The sequence below is a fragment of the Psammomys obesus genome, unplaced genomic scaffold, assembly GCF_907164565.1.
Source record: "Psammomys obesus unplaced genomic scaffold, mPsaObe1.curated_primary_1811, whole genome shotgun sequence".
Classification (NCBI taxonomy): domain Eukaryota; kingdom Metazoa; phylum Chordata; class Mammalia; order Rodentia; family Muridae; genus Psammomys; species Psammomys obesus.
Genome location: NW_026593982.1, coordinates 1,104,357 through 1,130,926, shown reverse-complemented (window position 1 = coordinate 1,130,926; position 26,570 = coordinate 1,104,357). Strand labels below are relative to the sequence as shown.

At 47.8% G+C, this 26,570-nt stretch overlaps 1 protein-coding gene across 1 annotated transcript in view; it reads left to right on the top strand.

Annotated features, from left to right (window-relative positions):
- Positions 1–26,570, top strand: part of Add2 (adducin 2) — a 98,947-nt gene that overhangs the window by 51,689 nt on the left and 20,688 nt on the right. The window contains exons 2-9 of the mRNA XM_055617606.1: positions 6,231–6,329; positions 9,688–9,904; positions 11,529–11,667; positions 17,455–17,606; positions 18,016–18,096; positions 19,349–19,498; positions 21,317–21,460; positions 24,002–24,100. Of these exons, the coding sequence (XP_055473581.1) occupies positions 9,722–9,904; positions 11,529–11,667; positions 17,455–17,606; positions 18,016–18,096; positions 19,349–19,498; positions 21,317–21,460; positions 24,002–24,100 (948 nt within the window). The 5' untranslated portion in view covers positions 6,231–6,329; positions 9,688–9,721. The remainder of the gene's footprint in view (positions 1–6,230; positions 6,330–9,687; positions 9,905–11,528; positions 11,668–17,454; positions 17,607–18,015; positions 18,097–19,348; positions 19,499–21,316; positions 21,461–24,001; positions 24,101–26,570) is intronic.

The following is a 26,570-nucleotide window of genomic DNA, read 5'->3' as shown; positions in this document are numbered from 1 at the left end:
AAGGTGTTAATACAATTTTCTCTTTGCCCGTTTTGTGAAAAACAAAACAAAACACCACCCATTACAAACCTTAACAACAACAACAAAATACCTCCCCTAAAAGAGTGTTTCTTTCCACCTGTGGTAGCCAGGGATGTTTTCTGTGTTGGTGGCAGAAGGCATTAGGGCAAGCTGCTCCCTGGAGCTCTTGGCTCTGCAGGGAGAGGTATGAGACAGGACCTCAAGCAGCACTGCCACCCTGGGCCAAACAGAAGGACTCTGTGATGTTTGTACTTAGTCAGGGTTTCAAGGTGTGTTTCTCTGGGCCTTAGCACTCTTGACTGAAGGCAAAGGGTAGACAGGGTGACTGCCGCCTAGGGCCTGGATGGATTGCCAGACAGCAGAGGTGAGACATGGTGACTCAGAGGACACTCAGCCTCTGTCTTTATCTGCATAGTTCCCAAGATTTCAGACCTTTTCCCTGGAGGGATTGTGGGTATAAAGCTAGTTCCTACCAATCTCTGCAAACTCTACATGCCCCTCTTCCTCCTCGTGAAGGCATGAGGGCCACTTAGTTTGGGGATCAACAGCCCAGTGTTGGAGCCTCAATGTTGGGAATTGCATAGTTTCCGTCCACTGTCCACTTACTTACACACCACCCCTGAGAAGGAATCTTGAGAGCAGGGACTGGGGATTTGGCTGCTTACATCTCCAGCAGCTGGGCATGGCCTGGCACATGGCTAGATATTTTGTGAGAGGACTGTTTTTGAGTCCAGGTCCAGCAGAGCTCAGAGGTGACTCCATCGACCTTAGTGACTGAGCAGCCATGGTAGCATGTGGGGGTGATCTATGGCCACCTGCTACCCCTAAGCCCACCTTGTCAACGTGAATATCAGAGGTGCCTACTGGACCCCTGTCTCCTAATGGCCACTTCCCCCTGAGGTGGAGCCTGCTCAGTTCTGAGCCTGTTTGCCAGGAACAGGAACTGGACTCCCCTTCCCAGGTTAAATGTTTGGATACAAAGCCTGGTGTTTGGCTGGGGCCATTGGCTGATTCCCATATTCCTTTTACTACACCACCACCACCACCACCACCACCACCACCACCACCACCACCACTATTCTACTTGGTCTATGACATCTACTCATCTTAATTTGAGGGGGGTATTTGGGGGAACAAAGAAACAATAAGCTGTCTTTTGGGTATATTCAAACCCAGGCCCTGTTATGGACCAGCTCAGAGCCCCAGATCTAGTCACACCTCACTTGGAAAACCAAGATGCTGGCTCTTTGTGGCAAGGCTGAGGAGAAGGCCTGGCCCAGCCCCCACAGCTTCTGGGTTTCAGAGCTCTGTGCATTGAATAATGTCTATCACTAAGATCTAAGTCAAGACCTTGATTCTCATAAACACGGACCCAAAATGCTCCAGTACTCTGTCCCTAAAAGCACAGAGCAAGGGCCTTCATTTCCAGGCCCTGTATCAAGATGACCAGTTGGCTACATGTCTGCATGAGTGTCTGTGTTGTATGTACCCTCATTTTCAAAGAACACACTCTTGACTATGGCTCTCTGATGGCTGGGAGGTGTTGACCTCTCCTGGATATCTTGACCTGGAGTCCAGTTTCAGTTCTTGCTCACTCCTGGCCTCTGAAGCTCCTGACCAAATTGCTGCACAGTGAGAGGAAACAAGAGTCCAATCCCATGGGAAGAAGTGCTTTCTATTGTTCACAATAGAAGGTGGATGGAAAACTTTTCCAGTAGCCCCTCAGATGTGAGGCCCTCAGCCAGAAGCTTTCAACATTCCCCTAGGCCTCTCCAGAAGAGCATGCATCAGGAATACCCAGAAATCAGTACTCAGGTGCGCCCAAGGCATGCAGCAGTGAAGAGCTTCTTCCGGCAGCAGGGTTTCAGGAGACCGACATCATTTTACCCCCTCTCTTCCTCCTCTTTTCTGGTCTTTTAAAAGTACTTTGGTCCTAAGTAACCACAGTGGTTATTATAAAGTGGAACATGGAAGAAAGTAGAATCATATGGTGTGAGAGAGTCTGATAAGTGTCCCCATGATCCTGCCTTTATCTGGACATGGCAGGCAGGGTGTGGCTGAGTCTCTTATTTAACTGCCCACATCTATTCTGAAAAACAGCGGCAAGGCCACAGCCACTGCCTCTTCCACTTGTGGGACTCTACAGGATGGAGAATAGGTGAGTGTGGGTTCCAGTGCTATGCACGAGGCCTGCAGCAAGTGCCTGTGGCTGGCCTTGCCTGTAACTGACCTGGGAGGGGGCAGCTGAGCTTGTGCAAGTGGTGACCTGCAGTGTGAAGGCAGCCCATGGCTGTTCCGGCTCTGTGTGCCAGGCATACAACTGTCAATTCTGATGTGGAGCCACCCCAGTGAAGTGTTAGGAGATAGTCACCCACCTCTCAAGCTACACAGAGCTTAATCTTTAGATTTTAGTGATGGCTGGATCTATGGGCTCCTATCTGTTCTTTCTTATAGCTTCTCAGTTCTTTCCAGCCTCAGGGAGCCAGCGCACCCTCCAAGGACTATGAGGGACTTGCTCTAGGTGAGACAGAGAGGAAAGTGCCAGGGGCAGTGACTTGCAGTACAGCTGTGCTCCCAGCTTACCTGGAGCTGTGGAGAGCAGGACAAAGACCTGGATATACCGGAAGGAGCATCCAGGAGTCCAGGGCTTCCTGAGCCAACAAGGGTCCTGTGGGAGACAAAGTACGGGGAATGGGTTTTTGGAAAGTGAGATGATTGTGAGGTGTGGTATGGACATTACCTGCTTCTTGGGCTCCTGGGGTCAGTGTTGCTTGTGGACTTAGACCTGTTTGGCAGGATTAAGGAGAGGTGAATGTGGATTCTGGTGCCATGCCTGAGACTTTCAGCAAGTGCCTGTAGCTGGCACTACCTACTTCCCAGTGCACCATTCACATGTTTGCTTAGGCAGTTAGCATTTATCCAGCACCTACCTTACACCAGTCCTGTGCAACACTCAGAACAGAGAAACACCAAAACAACTCCTTCCCCTTGCTAGGAACTCTGGGTAATAGCTGTTGCTGTTGGGTTATAAGAAAAATGAAAAAGTAAGAGAAGGTGACTGACAGCTGAAGATAGAGTCAGTTGGATAGAGTCCACAGAGAGATAACACCTGAGTGTCAGGAGTGGGTAAAGAGGGAAAGATGTTCTGGAAGACCCCACTCTTCCCAGAGGGTCTATGAGCAGCAACAGGGCATGATGGGAAGTGGAATGCACAGATACTAAATGTCATCTCAGGGTGTGATTTCATTCTATAGGTGCTCTTCTCAAGACGAAGGGGGGAGGGAGGGAGAGAGAGCCTGGGATCACATGTACCATGGCTCCCAAGTTTGTGTGTGTGTGGGTGTCAATGAGTTTGAATTCAACTTAGAGCTTGCATTTGGTTTTAAAAGCAAATTCACAATTATAGTTTTATATTTGGCAAAGGTAAAAGGAAGAAATGTCTGCTTTTTTGGTAACAGGATCTCAGTTTGACTCTAGTTTTGATTGAAAGAATAGGAATTAAAGACCATAGCAGGCAGGGGTGATTGTGATTTTGGATCAGTGACTTCAGCAACCAGTTGGCAGCAGTCAGGAGACAGCAAGGGTCACACAGGCCGCCTCCCATTAAAGAACAGAGACAAAGGAACATAAAACTAGATCTTTGTGGCTACAATCTACAGGAGAAGGAGAGGGGGAGTCATGGTTTGCTCTCTTGTTTGCTTAGGGGGCAGATGCTTGTGTGACAGAGAGATGGGCCCAGAACAGGCACATCCAGGCCACAGTGGGACTAGCCAAAGCCAAGGTTGACTGGACATGCTGATGTCAAGGCTGTCATTAAAACTGGAAAGGTTCCTGTAATCCCAGCACTCAGGAGGCAGAGGCAAGCTTATCTCTGTGTACTCGAGGCCAGCTTGATCTACAAACAAACAAACAAAACACCTGGAAAGGTTCTTTAGTAGCATTTTTGTCTCTTGAGTGTACATTCTCTTCTCCAGCCACAGACTGGAATCCCCTGTGAGATTCTTGGTGCCTCTCTGCTTGGCAGCATACCTAGAGTGGGTGGTCCTGGTGTTTTGACTCTCTAAGCCACCTAGCAGTGTCAGGGTTTCAAGTGTCTCTTACCCCCCAACTTGAGTGCTATAGCCCGTACTACTCTTTGCTTTCCAGCTCTTTGGGGTCTGGAAGCAAAATGTAAAGATGTCTGGGTTAGTTTTATGTCCACTGAATACAAGCTAGAAACATTTGCTAAGAGGAGTTCTCAACTGAGAAAATACTTCCATCAAGATTGCCTGCAGGCAAGTCTGGAGGATACTTTCTTGATTAATGATTGATGTGAGAGGGCCTAGCCCACTACGGGTGTTGCTAACCCTGGGCTGGTGGTCCTGGGTTGTGAGCAAGCCACAAAGCAGCGTCTATTCATGCCTCTGTGTTGATGACTTCCTTCAGTTGCTTTTAGAAGTGGTGTTTTATCACAGCAGTAGAAATCCTAGCTAAGACAGGGGAGTTCTTGAGGCATGTCCTGGGAAGGCATAGGAGTCGGTGCTGCTGGGAGTGCTCCGGCCCACGCAAAGCCACCTTTACGCTGTGTCAATCTCCTGCCTGTTCCAGCCCAGCACAGTCTGTGCTGCAGTCTGTGCTTAAGCAGAGTTATTGCACCAGGGTAGTGGCCTACAGGAAATGAATGAGAACTGCAGGGCACTTCACTTTAGTCAGGGGGACACCAAGACCCCAGGCATAGAGCTCTGGGGCACTGAGGCAGGTCGTGGGAGACAGCTGCCTGCCTCCTGGTCACTTCTTGGGTAAATTCTTTACTGTACAGTTTAGTAAAGCTTACTGGCACTGTTCAGACCAAAGCAATTCAAATCTTGGTGAGTTTTCATTTCTGAGGCAGGACTAGTTCTAGGGAGGGAATCAGCAGTATCAGCAGCTCCATCACGGGTCAAGCAATGAAGAAAAGGCTGTGGGGGTGTAATAATGGCTATGACCCTGTTGTAGCTAAAATAATTAATAAATGAAATCGCTGTTCAGTAGTTGCCAGCTGGTGCCAGGCATGCAAACACAGAGCCTGGCTCTCTTGGAAGCATTTCCAGTCCCTGGAGTAGCAGGCTGAACCTTAGGGCTGCCCTTGACTACAGGGTACCAAGATGTTAAGCTCCAGGCCACTGGATGGGCTTCAGAGGTGGGTGTCTCAGTGAGCACAGACATGTGAGCCCCCAAATCCATTCTCCTTGCTCCTCATTGAGAGGCCCCTTCTCCAGCATCAGGACTAGGAAAGAGCAGAGCCATGTTTGGGGCACATGGGGGAGGCTGGCTCTGGGTAGGACACCAAAACACCTAGAGACTAGACAACAGGACTTCCAAGTGAAAATAAAAGCTCTCAGCTACACACACACACACACAGAGGAAAAAACATGAATGAATGCATGACATATGTGAGCACAGATGCATACATACTCATATATGACATGCACACACACATCCCACCCACTGATCTTCAAGGATTTTTGGCCCCTGGTTTTGCAGGGGTGACTTCCCATGTCTGTTGTATGTCAGCAACTTTGCCCTTTAGATGATTCTACCCACCCAATCCTAGCTGTGTTCTCTCCTCCTTGCACTCTATGTGAAGTTTTTGTAGTCGAGGAGTCGAGGCTCTTCGACTTTCCTGGATGTGGTATCCTTCAGGCTGTTTCCATCTCTGGGGAGCAATCCTAAAATTCCTCAGTCTAGTACCTGTGAGTCCAGTGGCTGTTAGTAAAGGTTTTTGAGGGCCTTGGGCAGGAGGCCTCTCTCCTGGCACCATACTCTGCTTTTCCCACTCTCAGAGCAACTGTAGTGGCTGCCTCATTATCCTCCTTCCTTACCTCTTCCCTTCCTCCTCCTCCTGTCTTCATCTCTTTTTCCTTCTCTCTGCTCCCCCCTCTTCCTTCCTCTCTCCTCTCTTTCTCTCCTCCCTAGGCCTTCCCTCCTCCCTCTTTCCCTGCCTGCTTTGCTTCCTTCCTTTCCTCCCTCCGCCCTCAGCCTGCACTCAGGAAATGGTGTTTTAAAGGAAGTTTGATTCCAGTTATATAGGCCACTGAGCCTTCTTACCCTGTCAGTAGTCATGTAAGCTTTTAAACACTCATTTCCAGATCATTTCTAAGTGGGTCTGAGCATCTGTGGATAAGTGAGGTGAAGAGCCTCAGTGGAGATCAGTGTGGCTGAGGTACTGACGTGTACACTTTTGCCTGCAGCTCCTACCTGCCTGTGTGAAGTGTGGCTGTGCCAGCCCTCCTAGTTGTGAAGATCTGGCACTGAAGACAGAGACTGGACAGGCCTGGTTCAGCCCACTGGTGAGTGGTCCATGGCTTGATAGGTATTGGGGACAGGGTGGTGGGAAGGAGTAGAGGAGTAAGGGCCTGGGCTAGACAGGGTCCAGCTGAGTAAACACTGCCTGTGAGATCTCAGACAAGAAAGGTGACCTCTCAGGCTTTTTCCTTTATCTGAAATTGAGGACAGTAGCACCCACCACATGGAGAGGGCCTGAGTATAAAAAACATCCTGGGGAGTAGAAGTTGCCTGGACCCTCAGTCTCATTTTGCCAAAGGATCACATGGCTAAGGTAACAAGACCACCCTATGGGCACCAGAGATGGAGCCTCAAACCACTCCTCCTTCTTTCTGGCAAGGCTAGAAGCATATGAGCAGATCCCATCCTCAGATCCAATAATTCATTGGAATGACTCTAAAAACAAGCCAAAATGCTGTGTTTGCAGTCATGGTATTACCGTAGATCTAGGTCAGGGATAGCCATGTTAGAAGAGACACACATGAAGGATCTAATGTGGACCTTTTCTCTTCACCAACCAGGATGCATCCTCACACCCCAGTGTACAGAGAGGTGTTCTTAAGTCAGGGAGCTTTAACACAGAGGCATGTCCTTTGGTGAAACTCAATCTCTAGAAGGGAGAGAGAGTCATGGGGAGAGAGAATGAGACAGAGAGAGAGAGAGAGAGAGAGAGAGAGAGAGAGAGTGTTTGTGTGTGTGTCCATGTTTATGGTATAGACCAGGAACCCTTAACTTCTCATTGTATTCCAGGACTGGTCTTTCTGGGTGGCCAGACTCTCTCTGGAAGCTATCTAGGGGCCCATAGGACTCACCTATTTTGGTACAAACTCAGGTTTCCTTGAAAGAAGTTCATGATGAGAAACAACAACAACAAATCCTATCTTTTGGACATTTAACAAATTCCACGAAAGTTTCGAAGCTTGGTGAAGGAACTGGGTTAGAATTCCAGAGGCTTGCTTCCACCATCTTGGCCCAGAGAACTTAACAGCCCCTAAGATCTGATGCATCATTTTCTTATCTGTGTTCCTTGTCCTAATAGAGCTCAGGACTAAAATGACTTCTTGGGCTAAAACATTTCATTATAGTTATTTAGTGTGCACCTGCTTACTGATGAATCACAGCCTCTCCTCATGAAGTTACTAATGGGAGGAGATTGCGCCCGCTTAGTGGCACCTAGTAAGACCAAAGACAAAGACTTTGTCCCAGTTTGCCACCTACCAGGCCCTGTCTTAAGAATTCACATGCACAAACTTTGCTATCCCTTAGCTGATGCTCGGTGCAGTTAGGTGAACTGGCCAAAGACCACACAGCTTCTAAGTGGCATTGCAGAGATTTGAACCCAAATGGTGTTTCAGCATTGCCACCTTTACCCACTAAGCCATCTGCAGGTAACTTCCAGCACTGTAAAAGGGAGTAACAGAAAGGATGCCTTACTTCACAGAATCCCTGTTTCTTGCAGACAGAGCCATCCTTAGGGGAGCTGGAACCATAGTCAGAAGGCAGACAGTCGTGGCAGAAAGCTGTGGACCAGTGTCTTTCTGATAGACAGAATGTACTGAAGTCAGAAGGGCTCTGGATCAGCTGTGATGGGCCACAACATTCCAGGATGGGGGACGTAGAAAGAACTGATGGCCTAGAGTCCTGCAAGGATGTCTGTTGGGATGTAGGTAGCTCATATATCCATGATCACCCCAGGTCCATATGCATGGGGCAGGGATGCTTCCTTTTATTTCAAAAACACCCAAGGCTTAGGGCTCTGAAAGTGCTGTGGAGATTGGCTAGATCCCTGGCAGCTGAGTGGGCAGGACCCATGGGAGGCTTCTGGCTGCAGTCCAGAGAGTCTGCTGTCCTGTTCATGTCTTCATAGCTTGGCTGGAAGGTCTCCTCTGCACCTGTCTTCTCATTCCTTCTTACCCCAAAGGTCCAGGGATGAGCTGTATGGGAGCAGAGTGGAGGCACACAGTGTTCATCACTGGCCGCCAGGGATGATGGGGAGGCAAGATGTTCCCTTGCCCCAGGACACCCAGATCCTCTGTCCTTCTGTCTCTTCTACATGGATCTTTCTGTCTCCAACTTTCACAACCATGTACAGTCTGAGCTGGAAGGGAGCCCAGTGGTCATTCTGTTCACCCCTCAATGAGAGATGGATAAGACAAGGCAGAGAGGGAAAGAGACCCACTGAGCTCATGCAGGTGTCAAGGGACAGAGCTGTTCAAAGTGCAGGTATCGGTCTGATTTCCAGTCCAGACCTGCTCATCTGAAATGACCCCTAGCCCTAGGCCTCTCTCTCCATTTAGAAGATATATGAGGCCCAGGACAGCTATGGGCAGATCCAGCACAAAATCATAGACTTATTTAAAACACAGTGAGGTGTTTCACTTTGTTAATTTTTGGTATAACTCATTTGTGAGCTTGAATAGATTACTGTGGCTTAGAGAAGCCCAAGGGCAGACACCCTGACTTAGATGAAAGAAACGACTGTGTGTGGATGTCCCCAGGTACTCTGCATATTTTTTGCACCCTGCCAAATCTGTTTTGAGAGATTTTCCCTCCTCTCCCCCTTCCTCCTCTACATTCTTTCCTGACTCCCGACCCCTCATCCCTCATCTCCTCATCTCCTGTTCTCAAACATCTGCTCCATAAGACCAGTCAGATGGTGCCTATTGCTGGGCTTTTTAAAAGACAGTCTCATGTAGCACAGGCTACACTTGACTTTGACTCCTGAATCTCCTATCTCTACCTCCTGAATACTGGGATTGTAGGTATGTGCCATCATACCCTATTTATGCAATATGTGTGTATGTGGGCCTTGCTAGGCAAACACTCTACCAACTGAGCTGCATCCCTGGTTCCTGACAGCAGTGCCCTTTTGTGAATTTATTGACCATAGCTTTTGAGGAGGCCTACAAAAAGAAAAGGATATTTATATAGTTTGTTCAGGATGCTGGGCACAGATCCCAACCAGTTTCTGGATGTGCTAGGCAAGTACTTTTCACTATGAACTGTACTCCAGTCCACTTCGATGAATTCAGCATTTTACTAAAGCGCCCATAGGTACTGGAATAGCTTCCGCCCTACTCTGTTGGAACTCAACACAGAAAGACTTGGGAAGGTTTGCAGGCCATATTTCCACTTCACCTAGGAAGCCTCCTCTACACCCCAGTGTGGCCAGTTAAGCTGGAGCCTTGTTTGCCCAGAACCTGATGGTGCATAACAGCCCCTATGGGTCATAACCCGGGAGGCTGACCTGCCTCCTCACCTGGAAATAGCCACAGGCCATGGTGAATCACACCACCCTCTGCCTCAGCAAGCAGTTGGCCTATTAGCAGCACAGCCTGTGCTCACCCTGTTCTTCTTCTACAGGCTTCTAGGAGTGGATTGAAGCCTTCACAGGAACATGAGTGAGGACACAGTCCCCGAGGCGGCCTCACCGCCACCCTCTCAAGGGCAGCACTACTTTGACCGGTTCTCTGAAGATGACCCTGAGTACCTGCGTCTTCGCAACCGTGCAGCTGACCTGCGACAGGACTTCAACCTCATGGAGCAAAAGAAGCGAGTCACCATGATCCTGCAGAGCCCTGTGAGTGGGCAGGGCAGGGAGGGCCGACTTCCCAGAGACCCGAAAGACCAGTGGCTCCCTCATTTAGGGTGTTGGCAGTTTATGCTTGCTGAACAAGATGGGCCTGGCCATGTGGGTATTTGACTCCCCCAACCCCAATCACTGGTCAAGAGCAAGCCTGGGGGGTGTATATAAATTCTGGTTCAGGAAGCGGCAGAGAGACAAGGCCCCTGCCCCAGTTTTCTATGCTATATCTGAGCTTTGGTTTCTAGTCCTCCTTTCCGCAACAGGCAACAAATAGTTGTAAGCTGACTGGGTCTCCATAGGGCTGGCCTACGGTTCCCTTCGCTGAGCATCATGGAGTATCCTGCTCACTGTAGAGTGAGCAGAATCTGAATGTTCATCCAGGGTTGAGGAAGTGAGGTAAGAGGAGTGATGGAACAGGAACCAGCCTGATGCAGACACTTCTGAGTCTCTAGACCAGGGTGGGTTGGTACCTGCCTCACAGGGCCTCAGAGCTCATTCCCAAGGCAGGCACTATACTGAAAAGATGGCTGTCTGAGGAGGTGAGAGTGCTTTTGGACCTCACCTCAGGTAGCGAAGAAGAGCAAGAGAGAGAGGTGGGGAAAAGTAGGAGGTTAGCACATGTGGCTCTGTAGGACATAGGCTGGGAAGCCCAGCGAGGAAACTGGCTTCTTCAGGGCCTTTTGGAATAAGATATCCCATGGTCTGTGGGCAGTTTTCTCTAGGAGCCAGCACACAGACTGCTTAGAAGAATGGGAGGGAATGAGCCTACAGCTTTTGTGGCATGTGTCAGGGGCCTGGAGGAAGATAGCAGGTACTTAAAGACCTTAGGGTGAAGGACCCCCTAGACACCCAGAGAATCACCAGGAGGGGTAGCAGAGTAGAACAGCACCAACCATGGTTAGTGAGTAAGGCAGGATAGGGGATTCAGGACCCCTACTTCTGTATTCCCGTTCATAGGCTCCTCAGCATCGTGTAGTTCCTGTTCCTCTCATGTTTCCTCCTGCCATCTGGCCAGCATGATAAGATGTTCACAAAGTAGTGGGCTGAAAGCAGTTTGATGTAGTACAACACTGCAGACATTCTCTACTCCCTCTCACTCTCCTCCTATCCAATGGGGAGGGAGGGTGGCACACTTTCTCAGTCAGTTAATTATCTCTGAAGTGAAGTCCTGCCATGCCTGGTATGGCCTTGGCCATCACTCATATAGGAGGGAGCTGGAACCTGGTCTACCCCCACAGAAAAGGGGTCCCAGGCCCACTACCAGAGTCTCTTTGATTACCACCCAACAATCTGAGGAGGCACCAGAGGCCCTAGTAAGCCTGCCTGAGGGGATCCCTCAGGTCCTCAGCCCTCACTGAAGAGCTAGAGGACCAGGCCCTCTGGAGACTTACTGCAGGAAGGGAGTGGGTGGAGATCATTCTCTGTGCAGAGCTCAGAGACCAGCCCCAAGGAACTTGCTGAGGCCTCAGTTCCTAGAGACCTGCAGGGTTCTCAGTCCTCCTGTGAGGAGCTGGGCACCAATCCCTGGACACCTGTGGGGACTTAGCCTTTTGTGAGGACCTGCTGGGCTCCCAGCCCTCCATAATGAACTGGGCACCAACCCCTTGGCCTGCTGCAGTCTTTCAGGGAGGAGCTGGAAGGCCTCATCCAGGAGCAGATGAAGAAGGGCAACAACTCCTCCAACATCTGGGCCCTACGACAGATCGCGGATTTTATGGCCAGCACCTCCCACGCAGTCTTCCCAGCTTCTTCCATGAGTATGTGGGTGTCTGGGTGTCTGCCAGGAGCAGAGGAGGAGGGAGGAGGAAGGAGGGAGGAGAAGCACCAGAAGCAGCTTGGTTGCTAGGCAATGGCCAAGCTGCAGTTGCATTAGCAGTCCTCAGCAGAGAGATGCCTGGCTCTGCTTCAGATGTTGCTGTGAATTAGAGACCCACAGGAGAATTGTCCGTGATGCCAAAAGTGGGAAGGGTGGAGGTGACTTCAGGGGATGAGAAGAGGCGGGTGGAGCTAGCCAGGATAATGGCTATTGAGCAGTGAGAGGAGTTAGTTCATGGGTTCCCTTCTGGGATTGTGCAGCTCTGCCCACAGCCCTTGAAGCTGCCCTTGCTCCATGTGACTCAGACATACAGGATAATGGCTGAGCTAAGGAAGCATTTGGGAAAGAGAAGCCAAAACATACTCCACTGAGTTCTGAGAACTCCAAAATCACCGTTAAAATATTTTGATCTATCTTTTTAAAATATAGTTTATTGAATTAAAAAATACAGTCATATTACACATACAATTTTAATTGTATATCAACTAAATATTTGCATTGTAAGTATTGTTCTGCAACATGATTTTTGTGGATGCATGCTGTTGAATCAGTTGCTCTCTATTAGACTTTTAGATTGTGTTCAGCTTTTTGAACACATTATGAACCACAGTGTGGTAGACATCTGGCAAATAAATTTGATGCTATATGCACAACTGTCTTCTAAAGATAAATTATAATATGACAACAATGAACTGACTGAGTTGTCTTCTGAAGATGAATTGTAAGAATTGCTAGAGGGATGCAAAGATATGCCTGAAGACATTTTTACATAGTGCAGATTGTGTCCCTTCATCATCTTGGAGAAAGAGATCTGCCAACTTGTTCTCCACGGAGTGTGGCGGGCCTTGCCCTTCCCCCACTTTATCTTAGACTGCTTAATTACCATTTCCTCCCTCCCCTCTCCCCCAGACAGGCTGTACCTAAAACTTCATCTGTGCTTTTTTATAGCAAAATGTTTATTCCCATACTTTGCCAATTTTTCTGCTAGTGTATTTTGAATAGGCTTTCAGATCTTTACAAATTAATGCTACTTTCTTATGACATGTCAAATATATTACAGTTGTTTTCCTCAGTTTCTCTTTTGCCTGTTCATTTCGTTCACAGCTTTTTTCATATTGGAGAATATATTCTTGTAGAGGAGAGCCCTTTGTTATTTTCCTTTGTGGCCTCTGCCTGTAGCCACATGCCTAGACAATAGGACAAAGAACCATAGTTAGTCACCAAATTATTTTAACCTCTTGTACAAATTTATTCGATAAAGTAACTTTGGAGTTATATTTGTTCAGTTCTATTCTCCTATACCTTAAAATGATCCTTTTGGGATTTCAATTGGAATTTTGTTAGGATTGATTTGGTAGAGGAGTTGAAATTCTTATTTTTGCTTTAGAGTATAGTCTTCATGATTCATAAATGAATCCTTATTCAACTTGGATATGCTGTACACATTCTCTTGAATTAAAAAAAACATTTATTTACTTGTTCGTTTATTTGTGTGTGTGTGTGTGTGTGTGTGTGTGTGTGTGTGTATCTGTACAAACATGTGTATGTGTGTGAGTGTGTATCCATCATGGTGTGAGCATGGCGGTCAGATGACAACTCACACTCCTCCATGTGAGTCCCTTGGCTGTAAGCACTTTTACCCACTGAGCCATCTTCCTGGCCTTGTGGTTTTGTATAGAAAATCACATTGTCTGCAAACATTGTCATTTTGCCTCCATTTGCCAACAGTTTTCCTTTGGGCTTATTTTTTCAGTTTTATTCCCTCAGGCTTTAGAATAATGTGGTCGTCCTTGTCTTTCATCTGACTTTAATGAAAATTCTTTCATCACAGAGTTTGAGATCATTATTCTTTCCCGTGTTGAGAAAATGTCTTTTTCTTCTAGCTCATTATAGCTCTTTCTCAGAAATAGATTTTGAGTTTTATATAATGCACTTGGGGACATTGATTCCTTTTCCCTCCGTGAGCAACTGTCACAATGAGTTATGGAAATAGATTTCTGAATATTGGAATATGCAGAATTTTGAAATACATAAAATAAATTATCTCTGGTCTCTAGTGTATGTGTGTGTGTGTGTGTGTATGCACGTTCACATGTAAACACACATGCATGTGGAGACCAGAGTTCAACCTTAGGGACTGATCCTAGGAACAGCCCACCACATTTTTGAGATAGGGTCTTGCAAAGTCAGCAAGGCCGGCAGCACCAGAGTCCTGTTTCTGCCTCCCCAGTGCTGGGGTTACAAGTGTGTCCCAACATACTTGGCTTCCCCCTCACATCGTGGGTTCTGGTGATGAACACAGGTCTTTCTTCTTGCGTGGCAGCTTCTTTAGCAGGTGAGCCATCTCTGTGGCCCTGACTCCTTGTTCCGATACACTGTTCTGGGTTTTATTGTTGAGATTTTGTTAAGGATTTGTGCACATATGTTCTAATGTGGAGTTGAGAAGTCCATGTCCAGAGCGTTCAGCCATGACTTTATATCATGAGCCAGGGACACTCTGCCTTTCTCCTTTCATCTGTCCCAATGCAGTTTAAACAAGGCAAGAACATCCTCCTTGAAAGTTTACAGCTCACTTGAAAAGAATCACCCAGAGCTGGGAAATTTTTAGAAACTCTTGAAATTTACCCCGACCAGTTTCATCTGGCATTAAAATTTTTATTTTGCTGCTGTCAGTACATTTTGGTCATATGTTTTATATGAAATTATCTATTTCAACTGATTCTCTTTAAAAGAAGTAATTTATAATATTCTTCTTATTGTTAAGTTTTGTACTGGGTGGTGGCTGGGTTTGGTGCTGGCTTCTGCTGCAGTATGTTTTCAGTTTCCCTTACTGAGCAAATCATATTTGTTTGTTCATATTCTTATACATTAATTCTTAGATATACTTATTAGTTCTAAACTTTTTCCTGATTACTAAGTTCTTTTCTGACAACAGGGATCAAACCCAGAGCTTTGTACATGCTAATCAAGCACTGTTCCATCAAGCTTCATCCCAGCCTTCTGTGGAAGGAGAGCCTAGTCACATAGCTCTGGCTGGCCCAGACCTTCAACCCTCTTGCCTTCACTTTACAAGTGCTGGGATTGCAGGTGGATATTACCACATCCGGCTAACTTTGTTTTATACTTATTATCGTTCATAATATTTCTGTTCTAGTTTGTTTCCTATTGCTTCGGTAAACATCACAACCAAAAGCACTGGAGAGGAGAGGATTTATTTGGATTACATGTCAGTTCATCATTGAGGGAAGTCGAGGCAGGAACTCATGAAGGGCAGGAACTCTGGAAGCAAGAACAGAAGCAGAAGCCATGGAGGAGTCCTGCTTATTGGCTTGCTCGCCTGGCTTGTTCAGCCTGCTTTTTGAATAACCCAGGACTGAAAGCCCAGTGGAGGCCCCACCCACAATGGGCTGAACCCTCCTCCATCAAGCATTAAGCAAGAAAATGTGCCTACAGACCTCCCATAGTTCATCTGATAGGCACAATTCCCTAGATAAGAGTCCTTTTTCCTAGATATGTCCAGAATTGTATCCAGTTGATAGAGCACCTTTTCTATGAATGACTGTCCTTTATGGTTTTTTTTTTTCTATGATGATATAAACTGAGTTTGGTGCACTTTTATATTTAGCCCAGTGCTGAAGACACTTGAGGTTGTGAATTTTGGAGCATCTTTTGGCTTCGTGCAATGGACAGTTTGTAGCTGCTGCTTAAGTTCTGTTTATGTGTGATAGTGCTGGCACTGACCCACAGCCACACACATGTCAAACACATACTGAGCAGCTCCAGTTGGCCTGATTTTTATCCCAGAGGTGCCTTTCCTCATTGCCAAGCAGTTGATCTATTCTTCGATAGATCTCTAATGTTCATAGAATTAGAAAACATGTCCTGCTTAAATCCTTGTCAGGGATTTGGTGAGAGCTTTTTACAACCTAATAGAATTATTTTTAAATGATCTATGGTTAGAGGCAATCTTTAGGACACTCTGTTTAATCTATATTTCCATTTTCTTTGGATTTTGTTAAAAGTGAAGTTAGAGCCATCCATTTCATCATTGTTCATTTCTCTTTATACTTAGGATATGTTTTACTTCATGTTTTGTTTGTCTTGAGATGGGGTCTCACTGGGCAGAGCAGGGTGGCCTTGATTCTCCCGCCTTGAGACCCTGAAATTACAGGGTACTGGAATTACAGAACTGTACCACCATACCCAAACAGTCTTGATATAAAAACACTCAGAGCATAGTCACTCACTGTAGCTTTAACTTCATTGAACAACCTTACTGTGTATAATATGATCTGCAAATAGCTGTCTTTGTCCAATAAAAGATTGTTTTTCCCAACTTTCATTTTGATGATAATAATATGACCTTTAAAAAAATTTAACCAGTATATTTTTTAAAAGAAAATGTGGTGATGGTGGGCAGGCGGATACACTGTATTTATGTGTGCATGTGTGCATTTGTGTACATGTACACACACACACATACACACACACATATACACACACACATACACACACACACATATACACACACACATACACACACACACACACACACACACACACACACACACACACACACATATAAATATATGTTCGCACCTGACATGGGTGCTGGGAACTGAGCTCAGTCTTTGCAATAATAAGGAATGCTCTGACCACTGACATCTCTCCAGCCCTTAGCTTGTGTGCCTTCCCCTGGTCCCCTGAAGCTCATAGGCAGTGACCATCATGGTTACGGAAACAGACCATCCATCAGCTCTTGTATCTGGGTGCTCTGGAGACGAGATTTCTAGCCCTCTTCCCCTGGGGCACATTTCCAAATCTCTTAGCCTTTCCCTCAGACTCCTAAAGAAAAGCAACACATGACTGCATGGATGCCTGTCCTAATGGAGACAGGTATGTGCCACCAGATGCTGCAGCTCTCTAGCCGGCCTTGGCTTCTGGGGTCTGTGCCTCTCAAACATGATCTGGGGAAAAAATTGAAGAAACTTCTTACTAGCTGATGTGGCATTCTAAGTGCCCTGTTCCCAAACCACAGAAAACGTTCTAACACACAGTCACTCAGAACACAGTACCAGCAGGCCTTCTGACAGCAGTGCTTCCCTAAAGCAATTGCTGACATTTCTGCACACGCCTACTCAGAAAGTTTATTCTGCATTTACCCGAGCCCCTATTCAGGGTTCATGGCAGCCGTGGCAATCCAAGAACACATTGTTCATGGCTTTGAACTTTGATGTGGTTTTTAAAATTTTGTTTCCTCAAGTAAGAGTCTCACAGAGCACAGGCTGTTCTCAAACTTGATCTAACTCAGGATAATCTTGAACTTCTGGTCCTCCTGCCTCCACCTCCTAAATGAGTGCTGAGATTACAGATATGTGTAATAACCCCTCATTTTATTTAGTGCAAGGGACCAAATCTAGAGATGTATGCATGCCAGACAAGCATTGAACCACCTGTGATATATCCCTGGCTCTTCGCATGGTTTTCCTCCAAAAGCAGCACCAGTCTCACTCAGCTGAGCAGGGGGCTTCATAAGCCACGCATGACCACTCTACAACTTTTCTTCCTCTAGATGTGAGTCAAGGACTGTTTGTTCCTCAGCAGGTAGTACTTCCTGTAGAGCAATAGTATCAGTCGTTGAGATCTTGAGGGCATAGGACAAGTATCAGGCTGGCTGGTAGAGATTCCTGTCCTCAGAGAGATGCACTGTCCCCTCCCATCCCTGCAGACTTCTCCATGATGACGCCCATCAATGACCTCCACACTGCCGACTCCCTGAACCTGGCCAAGGGGGAGAGGCTTATGCGGTGCAAGATCAGCAGCGTCTACCGCCTCCTGGACCTCTATGGCTGGGCACAGCTCAGCGACACCTACGTCACGGTGAGGAGCAGGTGTCCTGTGCCCATCCTCCCATCCTCCCATCCCCATGAAACCTGAAGGGAAGACTCCTGACTCTTAGCATGGTCAAGGGCTGTTAGTGGCCCTTGCTGAAAATCCACTCACCTAACCACTGTGGTCAAGAGTATGACAACCTGTTCAGTGGGTACCTCTTTGGATGGGAACCAGCTCCTGTATCCAGGGATGTTCCTAACTTTTGTGAGATTCCTCTAGAAACTCCATTTCCACAGTTTAAATAAAGACCAAGCCTCTTCATCACTCTGTGGAGGAGGGTTCATGGAGGAAGCCTTGGCGCAGTGAGTTCAAGGAGAAAAGGATTTTAATGGTGTTCTTAGAAGTATCCCTTCTCCTTCTCTGCTTGGCCCTGAGTTTCTTATCTGTCTTCCCCCAGCTGAGAGTGAGCAAGGAGCAGGACCACTTCCTGATCAGCCCCAAGGGGGTTTCCTGCAGTGAAGTCACAGCATCTAGCCTGGTAAGTATGGTCCAGCATCAATGCTGACCCTTATTAAGGTGATAGTACCCATCTGACCCTGGAGAGACAGGCCATCTCCACATCAGAGCCTACTGCTCTGTTCCCTGTGGAACACATGCTTTCCCTTGGCAGAGAAGATGAGTGGACACAGTGGGTGCCTAGAGCATGACGCAAACACAGAGGGAGGGAGGAGAGACCGGGAGGTGTCCTGGAGTCCCATGTAGACTCCGGGCTTAATGTTAGACAACATGTCAAAAGGAAAGCTTGCTTAGATGGGGACACACTGGAACAAGAGAACAAGAAAGAGGCTTGCAAGTGTGGCTCAGCATTTAGAATTGGAGGTGGAGGCAGAACAATATGTTTCCTCTGTTCACGGATTGTCCTGACAGAGGCGTGGAGGCCAGCAGACACCAGGACAACTGCTCAGTGCTCCTTCTGTGAAGGAAACTCTTAGTGGGACTGGTGATCAGCTGGGCTGGCAGCTGAGACTGAGTATGAGGAGCTGGTAAGGGGGTCCCGTGGCAGAGGCAGTTGGCATTTGACTGAAGTGGGTTCAGAGGGGGTCTGGCCCTAAGATACAGGCTTGAGGATGACAAGCAAGAAGTGGTTGGCGTATGGACAGATCCTGCAGGCTTGTGGAGGTCACCAACAGGAGGTGGTCTGGGATATGTGGGGTTGCCAGCAGGAGGTAGTCTGGGGTGTGGACAGACCCTGCTAGTCTTCTGGAGTAGAGAGCAGGCTAAGAAAGTGACTTCTTTCCATTGGTGAAAGTATCTAGTATATCATTCTCCTTACCTTTGCGTGTTGTTTCGAAAATGAGATGGCTCAGCTCATACATGGCTTCCTCTGGGAAGGTTTCTGCTGTCATTCAGGATTCCTCTTAGCTGCTTCTAGAGGATTCTATCACCTACTGTCATCTAGCTCATTACTCAGAGTGGGGTCTGTGGGCCACAGTCTGGACATCATTTGGGAAATTGTTAGAAGTGCCAATTCCTCTCTGTTGAACGTCTGTTTTGACAGCTCCTGGAGCAATGCATAATAAAGTCTGAGAAACTGCCCCAGCACTTACCACTCCTTAAGACTCACTGCAGGCAGGACTCCCTGCTGCTGTTCCCCAGCACCGAGGCCAGCCATTACTCCTATCATCCGGAGTGGTGGACATGGGCTAGGAAATGTGCTGTGTCCGTGTATGGAAGAGGACAGGAGCCTGCTGCCTGACATTCTTATGTTTGCTTTTTTCTTCACTGCCTAGATCAAGGTGAACATTCTGGGAGAGGTGGTGGAAAAGGGCAGCAGTTGCTTCCCAGTGGACACCACAGGATTCAGTCTGCACTCAGCCATCTATGCCGCTAGGCCAGATGTGCGCTGTGCCATCCACCTGCACACACCAGCCACAGCAGCGGTGAGTAGGGCCTCTCCACCTAGGGCCAGGGTGCCTGAGGCAGCCAGCCCGGAGCACCTGTTTCTCCCGGAAGAGATATCATCTGGAGTATAGCAATGTCATCATTTAATAGTTCTGAAAAGGGGATAGAGAGAGGGCTCAGTGGTCCAGAGCACTGGCTGTTCTTCCGGAGGACCTTTGTTCCATTCTCAGCACCCATATGGCCACTCACAACCATCTCTAACCCTAGTCCTAGGGAATTTGGCACCTTCTGTTCTGGAGGCAAAATACTCATCCATGTAAATAAATAAAATAAAAATAAATAAAGTAATAAATAAAGTAAAAATAAAATAAAACATATACATAAATAAAGTATGATAATAAAATTATAATTCTGGAAAGATCTGGAACTCAGGCCAAGAGAGTGACTTCTCAGTGAGGGACTCTTTATTCCAGCCTTTCTTTCACTTACCAAGGTCTAGTGAAAGACAGAGGCAAGGAAAGTGCATTTCAGTTCCTAGAATCTCCCACTCTGCTGTAGTGGCAGCTTTGGGAACTCAGCCAGGCAACTGTACCTCCTGAGTGTCTGCCCAAGTCCGTGTTGTTGAGCTTCAGGCTGTTCTGGCCCTGCATGACCCAGACCTTCAGAGGAGAGGGTCTGGTGGAAACTGAGCTTGCTGACTTTTCCATAGCTCCAGGCAGCTGAGATCTGGGGGAAGGATCCGGTAAAACTGAGTAAGAGTAAGACTAGTCGCAGATTGCAGGTAGGGCCCAAGGCAGCCTCTCCATGTGTACAGAGGACACTTCATTGTCACTTGGAGAAATGGTAGACACTGGACATTGCCTTGAACATTGCTCTTCTGCTGACACTTGACCATACACCTGTTGGGCAGAGCACATGGCACTAGCCTGTTGATTTCACAGGCCATGAGGGCCTAGGCCTCTCAGACTCAATGGTGTAGTTGTGTTGAGGGTCTCTGTAGCCTTGGGTTGATTTGGGGCAGTGAGACCAGGTAAGTAAGGCCCTCTGTACCTTACTGTGCTATTTGCCTTCACTGAGAAATGGGGCAGGATGCTGTATTAGCTTACTTTTCTGGTGCTTTGATAACACACCATGACCAGAATCAACAGGGAGGAAAGGACTGGTTTTATTTTACAACTTGCAATCTGTAATTTGGGAAAGTCAGGACAAGAACCCAAAGTCGGAATGTGGAGGCAGAAACTGATGCAGAGGCCGTGAAGGAACTCTGCTTACTGGCTTGTTCCCCGCAGCTTGCTCAGCCTGCTTTCTTATAGCATCCAGGGAAACCAACCCACGGATGGCCCCACCCACAGTGCGTTGGCCCTCCCACATCAGTCATCCATTAAGAAAAACATCCCCGGTCCTGCCCACTGGCCAACCTGGTGGGAGTATTTTCTCAATTGATGTTCCCTCTTCTAAAATGGCTCCAGCTTGTGCCAAGAGTTGACATAAAAGTCTAGCCCCACAGGTCTCCATTTTAGTCCTAGATCCATGCACTCATCCTACCCCAGGGCCATACTGTGGGGGAAACCTTTCTGCCACTTCCACCTCCTCCCAGAGTCACAGACCAGAAGCCTCCTTGGATGTGCTGTGCCCAGCAGTCCCTGCAACTGTTGGAGTGATGTGCAAGTGTGATGGAAGGTCCTTAGAGCCCTCAATGTGAATGAGGCCTGGGTGGTGCAGAATTCCTCCTCCCTGTGACCAGCCCACACTCCCTGGCCCCAGGGCAGGGCTGGCCTGCTGAGCTCTGAGGAGAAAGGGTCAGTGCACCCTGGGGCCTGGTCTGCATTTGCTAAGCAACTATTGTTTCTCTGTAGGTGTCAGCTATGAAGTGTGGCCTCCTGCCTGTCTCCCATAATGCCCTGCTGGTGGGGGACTTGGCCTACTATGACTTCAATGGGGAAATGGAGCAGGAAGCAGATCGAATCAACTTGCAGAAGTGCCTTGGACCCACCTGCAAGGTTTGTTTCTGGGAGGGTGCTGTACAGTGGTACTGCCAAAAGCTGACACCACAGGTCTGGGGGAGACAGCTCAAAGGGGAAAGAGCTTGCTGTACCACATAAAGAACTGTGGGTGACAGTTATTTACCTATAACCCTGGGGCTGGGAGTGTGTATGGACCAATCAGTTTGACTGTATCTGTGAGCTACAGGTTTAATGAAAGACCATGTCTCAAAAATAAGGTGGAGAAGAATTGAGGAAGATTTCCAGTGTTCACCTCTGGTAAACATACACACACACACACACACACACACACACACACACACACACACACAGAAAGAGAGAGAGAGACAGACAGACAACAGACTGATACAGACAGAGACACAGTGACAGGGACACAGACAGAGACAGAAAGAGAACATTAACATCACCAAAGTGACTTGTACTTATCTGCTTATTTGTTTTGTAGACATTTTTAGATTTGTGTACATACAATGCATGTGGAAGCCAGAAGGGGGATGTCAGATCCTCTCAAGCTGGAGTCGCAGGTGACTGTGAGCAGCCTGATCTAAATGCTTAGACCTAAACTCTGCAAGAGCAGAAAGCACTCTTAACCACTGTGCCATCTCTCCAGCCTCCAAGTTTTATAGATGAATTTTTTAGAAAGAAAAGAGTTTTTTTAAAGCTACTTCTCCCACATTGCTCTGAGATGTTGATGCATTCTCCAAGGCTGTTCACATATATTTACAAAAGCAGAAAATAATTCCTCCTTCCTCTTAGCAATGCATACTTTGTATGTCACTATTTTTTCTATCGCTCAGATTGCTAAGTCATACCTCATTCATAGCTATAATTTTCCTGAGCACTCCTCTGTGGCTGAACCTTCCAGGGGTGACTTTCCACTCTACCTCACACAACCAGGAAGAAATCCTTCCAGCTAATCCTCTGGGTCTGAGGCACTCCCTTAGACATTTTTAGGGGATATACTCTATAAGCCTGACTTTATGTTGTCCAGCTGCCTCCTATGAAAGTTCTCTCTTTTACCTCTTTTGCTAATATATAGACTTTTTCTACAGTCTCCCAAAATCTGAGTGCTGTATTAATTAACCAATTAAGTCCATTTAGTAGTTACCAACTGGCTAAAAGAAAGCAGAGCTGCAGTGTTGCTTGGCTTAAGTCTAAAGCACTGTCTTCTACTGGCACAGTTGGGGTGCCATCTCAGACTGGAAAAGAGCCTTGAGACAGAACTTGAGCTAGCTGGTAGCTACATCACTTCTGAGTCCCTGCCTTCCCATCCCTGCCTTGGGGGAGGAACCTTGATACTCCCCAGAAGCCCAGGGTGTCCTCAAAAGTGTTGGGAGAGAGCTTAAATAGCACACCTATATGGGCGTGCCAATCTAAGGGGGAGCGGTTCCTAGTGCTTCTGTTTATGCACGTGAGCCCTGAGCTCCTTCTGAGTCTCTGGAATTAAAGGGCTATGATATTCATAGCAAGAGGGGATTTGCTGCTCTGAGTCCTGAGGCCCCAGCCCCCTGCAAGGACAGACTAAATGTATAGATCTTTGCCTCAGCCCCCACATGGGCTTTGCCTGTTTTCAAACCTGCTAAAGGTAAAACCAACCATGAGTATTTCTTTCAGGGAAGAAAGGAGAACTTGAGCCTTGGGGAGTCTTGATCTTGATCTAAACATATTTCTGGCCTTTTCATCCCCTTTACGCAATACGCCTGCCACATCAGAAAACATTTCACCCGTGAGAACGCTGGGTCCTGGTCCACAGCCTGCCTCCAGTGAGCCAGGGGACTTTCCATTTCTCCTGACTTCTCCTTCCTCACCTGAAAAATGGATTGGAAGGAAACTGTGGATGTGAATCTGTGCGGTAAATCCTGGAGGCGGCATGTTCCTGCAAGGCCTCCTCTCAGAGCACCACCCTCTTGGATTTGACCAAAGTCAACTAAGTTACAGGGCAGAAGATTACTTTTGAGGTTCCAGCCCTATATTGGGCATTGGATGGCTTTGTTCATTTAACACTCAAGCCACCTTCCAGACTTCTGAGTCCTCTAAGGCCCCAAACCAAAGCATCTTCCCCAAAAGTTACTCAGTCCACACAGAATCAGTTTAAAACTACCTTTTCTATTTCCTACACTTGATGCACTGGACTCAAACCACACTTAAGTTAGCCGTGGGGTTCTTGAGTACAGAGAAACAGCAGGGAGTTTGGGGAGGGGTTGCAGGCTTGATTATGGGGTTGATCTTAGTAAGATGAAAGTCTCTTAGGAGTGAAGCTTTTTCTAAAGGTTGATTTTATTATAAATTTTTATCTATCCATTTAGTTTGTGTGCATGGGTCATTGGGGTGGGAGTGTTAATCTAAGCTGCCATGACTCACCTGGACTTCGGAGGGCAGTCTGCAGGAATCTGTTCTCTCCCTCCACCCTGTGGGTCCCAGGGATTAAACTAAGGTATTCAGACTTGGTGGCTGACGTCTTTGCCTACTGAGCCATCTTGCTGGCTCAGGAGGGAGTTTCAAAGACTTGTGGTTAACTGGCTCTGTCCTCCTCCACAGACTCTGGTGCTAAGAAACCATGGCATGGTCGCTCTGGGTGACACCGTGGAGGAAGCTTTCTATAAAGCCTTCCACCTACAGGCTGCGTGTGAGGTACAGGTATGCAAGGTGCTCTGGGAAGTAAGCCCAGGAGCTGGCTTTGATGGCATCCCTGGGAACTGTGGGACAGTTCCCACAGTTCCCTGACAACTGCTAGCTGTCAGATGGGGTCCTGACCTCCTGAAACTGCTTTGTCACTCTGCCTGTCATCACTCCTCATACTCCTACAGTTTCCTGCTTACAGTGGGGTTTGTATCCTGAAAGAATCCATCCCAACATCTGACTGGTACTACCCAAATCTAGGGGACCTGAGGCCAGGATGGGGGAAACCATTACAAGACACAAAAGCCCTACCACAACCTGTGTCACCTAGCTTGGCAGTTACACCAAGCTGTACAGAGCGCACAGAGAAAGGTGGTTTTGTTTTGCCAGGGAGCAGGATGAAATGAAGGCAGACTGTGCATGGGCCAGGAGAGTGGTCAGGCATAGAAAGAGGAGTGACAGTGAGCCAGTCAGAGTTGTCATGGCAAGCAGAACAGCCAAGACACCCCCAGAGGTATGCAGGGAACCAGCTACTGTCCCCTTACTGGGAAGGGACAGTTAGTTGGGAGTTGTCTATAGAGTTCCTAGAATGCTGTATGCTGAGGGCCAACCAAGAGCGTGAATTCTGTAGTGTACAAGTTGGTGGGGTGGGGGGTGCTTATTCAGCCCTGTATAAATTTGTGGCCCAGCTCTCTCAGCTCCATCAACACCAGCCTAGTTGTGTATCCTTGTGGCAGAGAGGTGCCCTCTATAAGCCTGCTCTGGTATGAGTAAAAGTTGGCTGAGAAGAATGGACTCTCCAGGCTAGGAGATATGGTGACATTGCAGAGGCTGCAGTTCCAGGGCAAGCCAGCTCTCTGCAAGTCCCACGTGGTACCCTTCTGCCTCATTCTGGCTGGCCTGGCAGAATGGCATCGAAGGTAGGTCATCACCTTTCTCTGTGTCACTTAGGGTGAGATCAGCTCAGTGATATGGGGGAAGTGGAGGGGCCCTGTGGTACCCTTCCAGTGGAGTGTTGCATAGACAACTGGAAGTCCAGAGATGAAGAATAAATGTTATGGGGAATGGAGTAAGGATCCCAAGAAACAGCAGTGGTCAGAATTAGAGACTGTGGGACCCTGGATCCAGGCCATGTCCCTGATGTGGTACCTTCTCCATCAACTAAGAATGCTGACTGGTCTGGCCACTGACTGGCATCAGAACTGATGGAGACTCTACTATTAAGGGAGGACTCTGGCTTTCCTCATTCTACCATACCTTTGTAGAAGCATCCATGAGAAAACAGCACACAGGAAGAGCTCTTCTCTGCAGAGATATCCCAGCCCTCTGCCCAGATGGAGAGTTGCTGCTTTGTCCCCTACAGGTCTACAGTGAAGAGTCCTTTCTCAAGTTCAGACCCTAGAAGTGGCCCCTGGATAGTTCAACCTTTGACCTGCAGCCATATAGCAGGGCTGTTAGCTTTGGTGCCTAACAGCCTCCTGGCTGCTGTCGCTTTCTGCTCAGGACTGGCTTGATGTGACTTTGCCCACCCACATCCCTCTGGCAAGCGACTCAGAAAAGCACTAGTGACTCCTCATCAGTTTCATGGACAGAGAGGTTTCTAGAGGGAGGATGGTCTAGAAGCCAAGGAAGATTAGATACAAAGGTTAAGGCACACATGAGTGCCAGAGGCATAGCCTGCAGCTACTGTCAGCTGCATTCAGGCAGCCAGCTCTGAAGCTCCGTATCCACCGTGGGTCCTGCTTCCTCCCTCAGTGGCCTTGGTGGAGAGGTGAACGTGACTGTGAGCATGTCTGTGCTCCAAGCCCATGTGCTGCTCAGCTCTCCTGGGCACAGTGTTTTCTTTGCCTATCAGTTTGGAGTTCTGGAAAAAGTGGGTCATCCCTCCCTGAGAGGCAGCTCCCTCCTCTGCTGAGAGGCAGATGGGAAGCACAAGCAGTTCTTCTCCATCTGCTACCCATCGCCATGGAAACTACTGGAGGAAGAGCTAGAAGGAGGCATCTTGGGCAAGGTTGTGAGTGCTCTTGTTCTCCTTTCTTCTCCATTGACAACCAGTCCCAAGGGAGGCCACCTCTCATTCCCTGCATGTTAACTTAGCAGCAGCATCCATGTGGAGCTCTGGAGGCTCCAGAACATTCTACATGCTTTACCATATCACCTTAAAAGACAAGTTATGAGGGAGCACATTGCCGTTTCTACTCACTTGGAAACTGAAGCACAAAGATGGTAAATAGCTGCCCAAAGTCCCACGGTGAGAAGGTGGTGTAACACACCAGTCAGCCTGGCTCCCACCCAGGTCCTCCCTAGCACTGCCTCTCCAGGGAGCAGGGGACAGTGGGGGAAACAGTTAAAGACATGACATAGATCTTCAGTGCAAAGGCACTAGAAAATGTTATCGTACTCTCCTCTCCCTAACTTCCAAGAAGTGGGCTAGTGATTGGCGCAGAAGAATGCCATGTACTCAGGGTGCTGACTAGCTGCTCAGAGC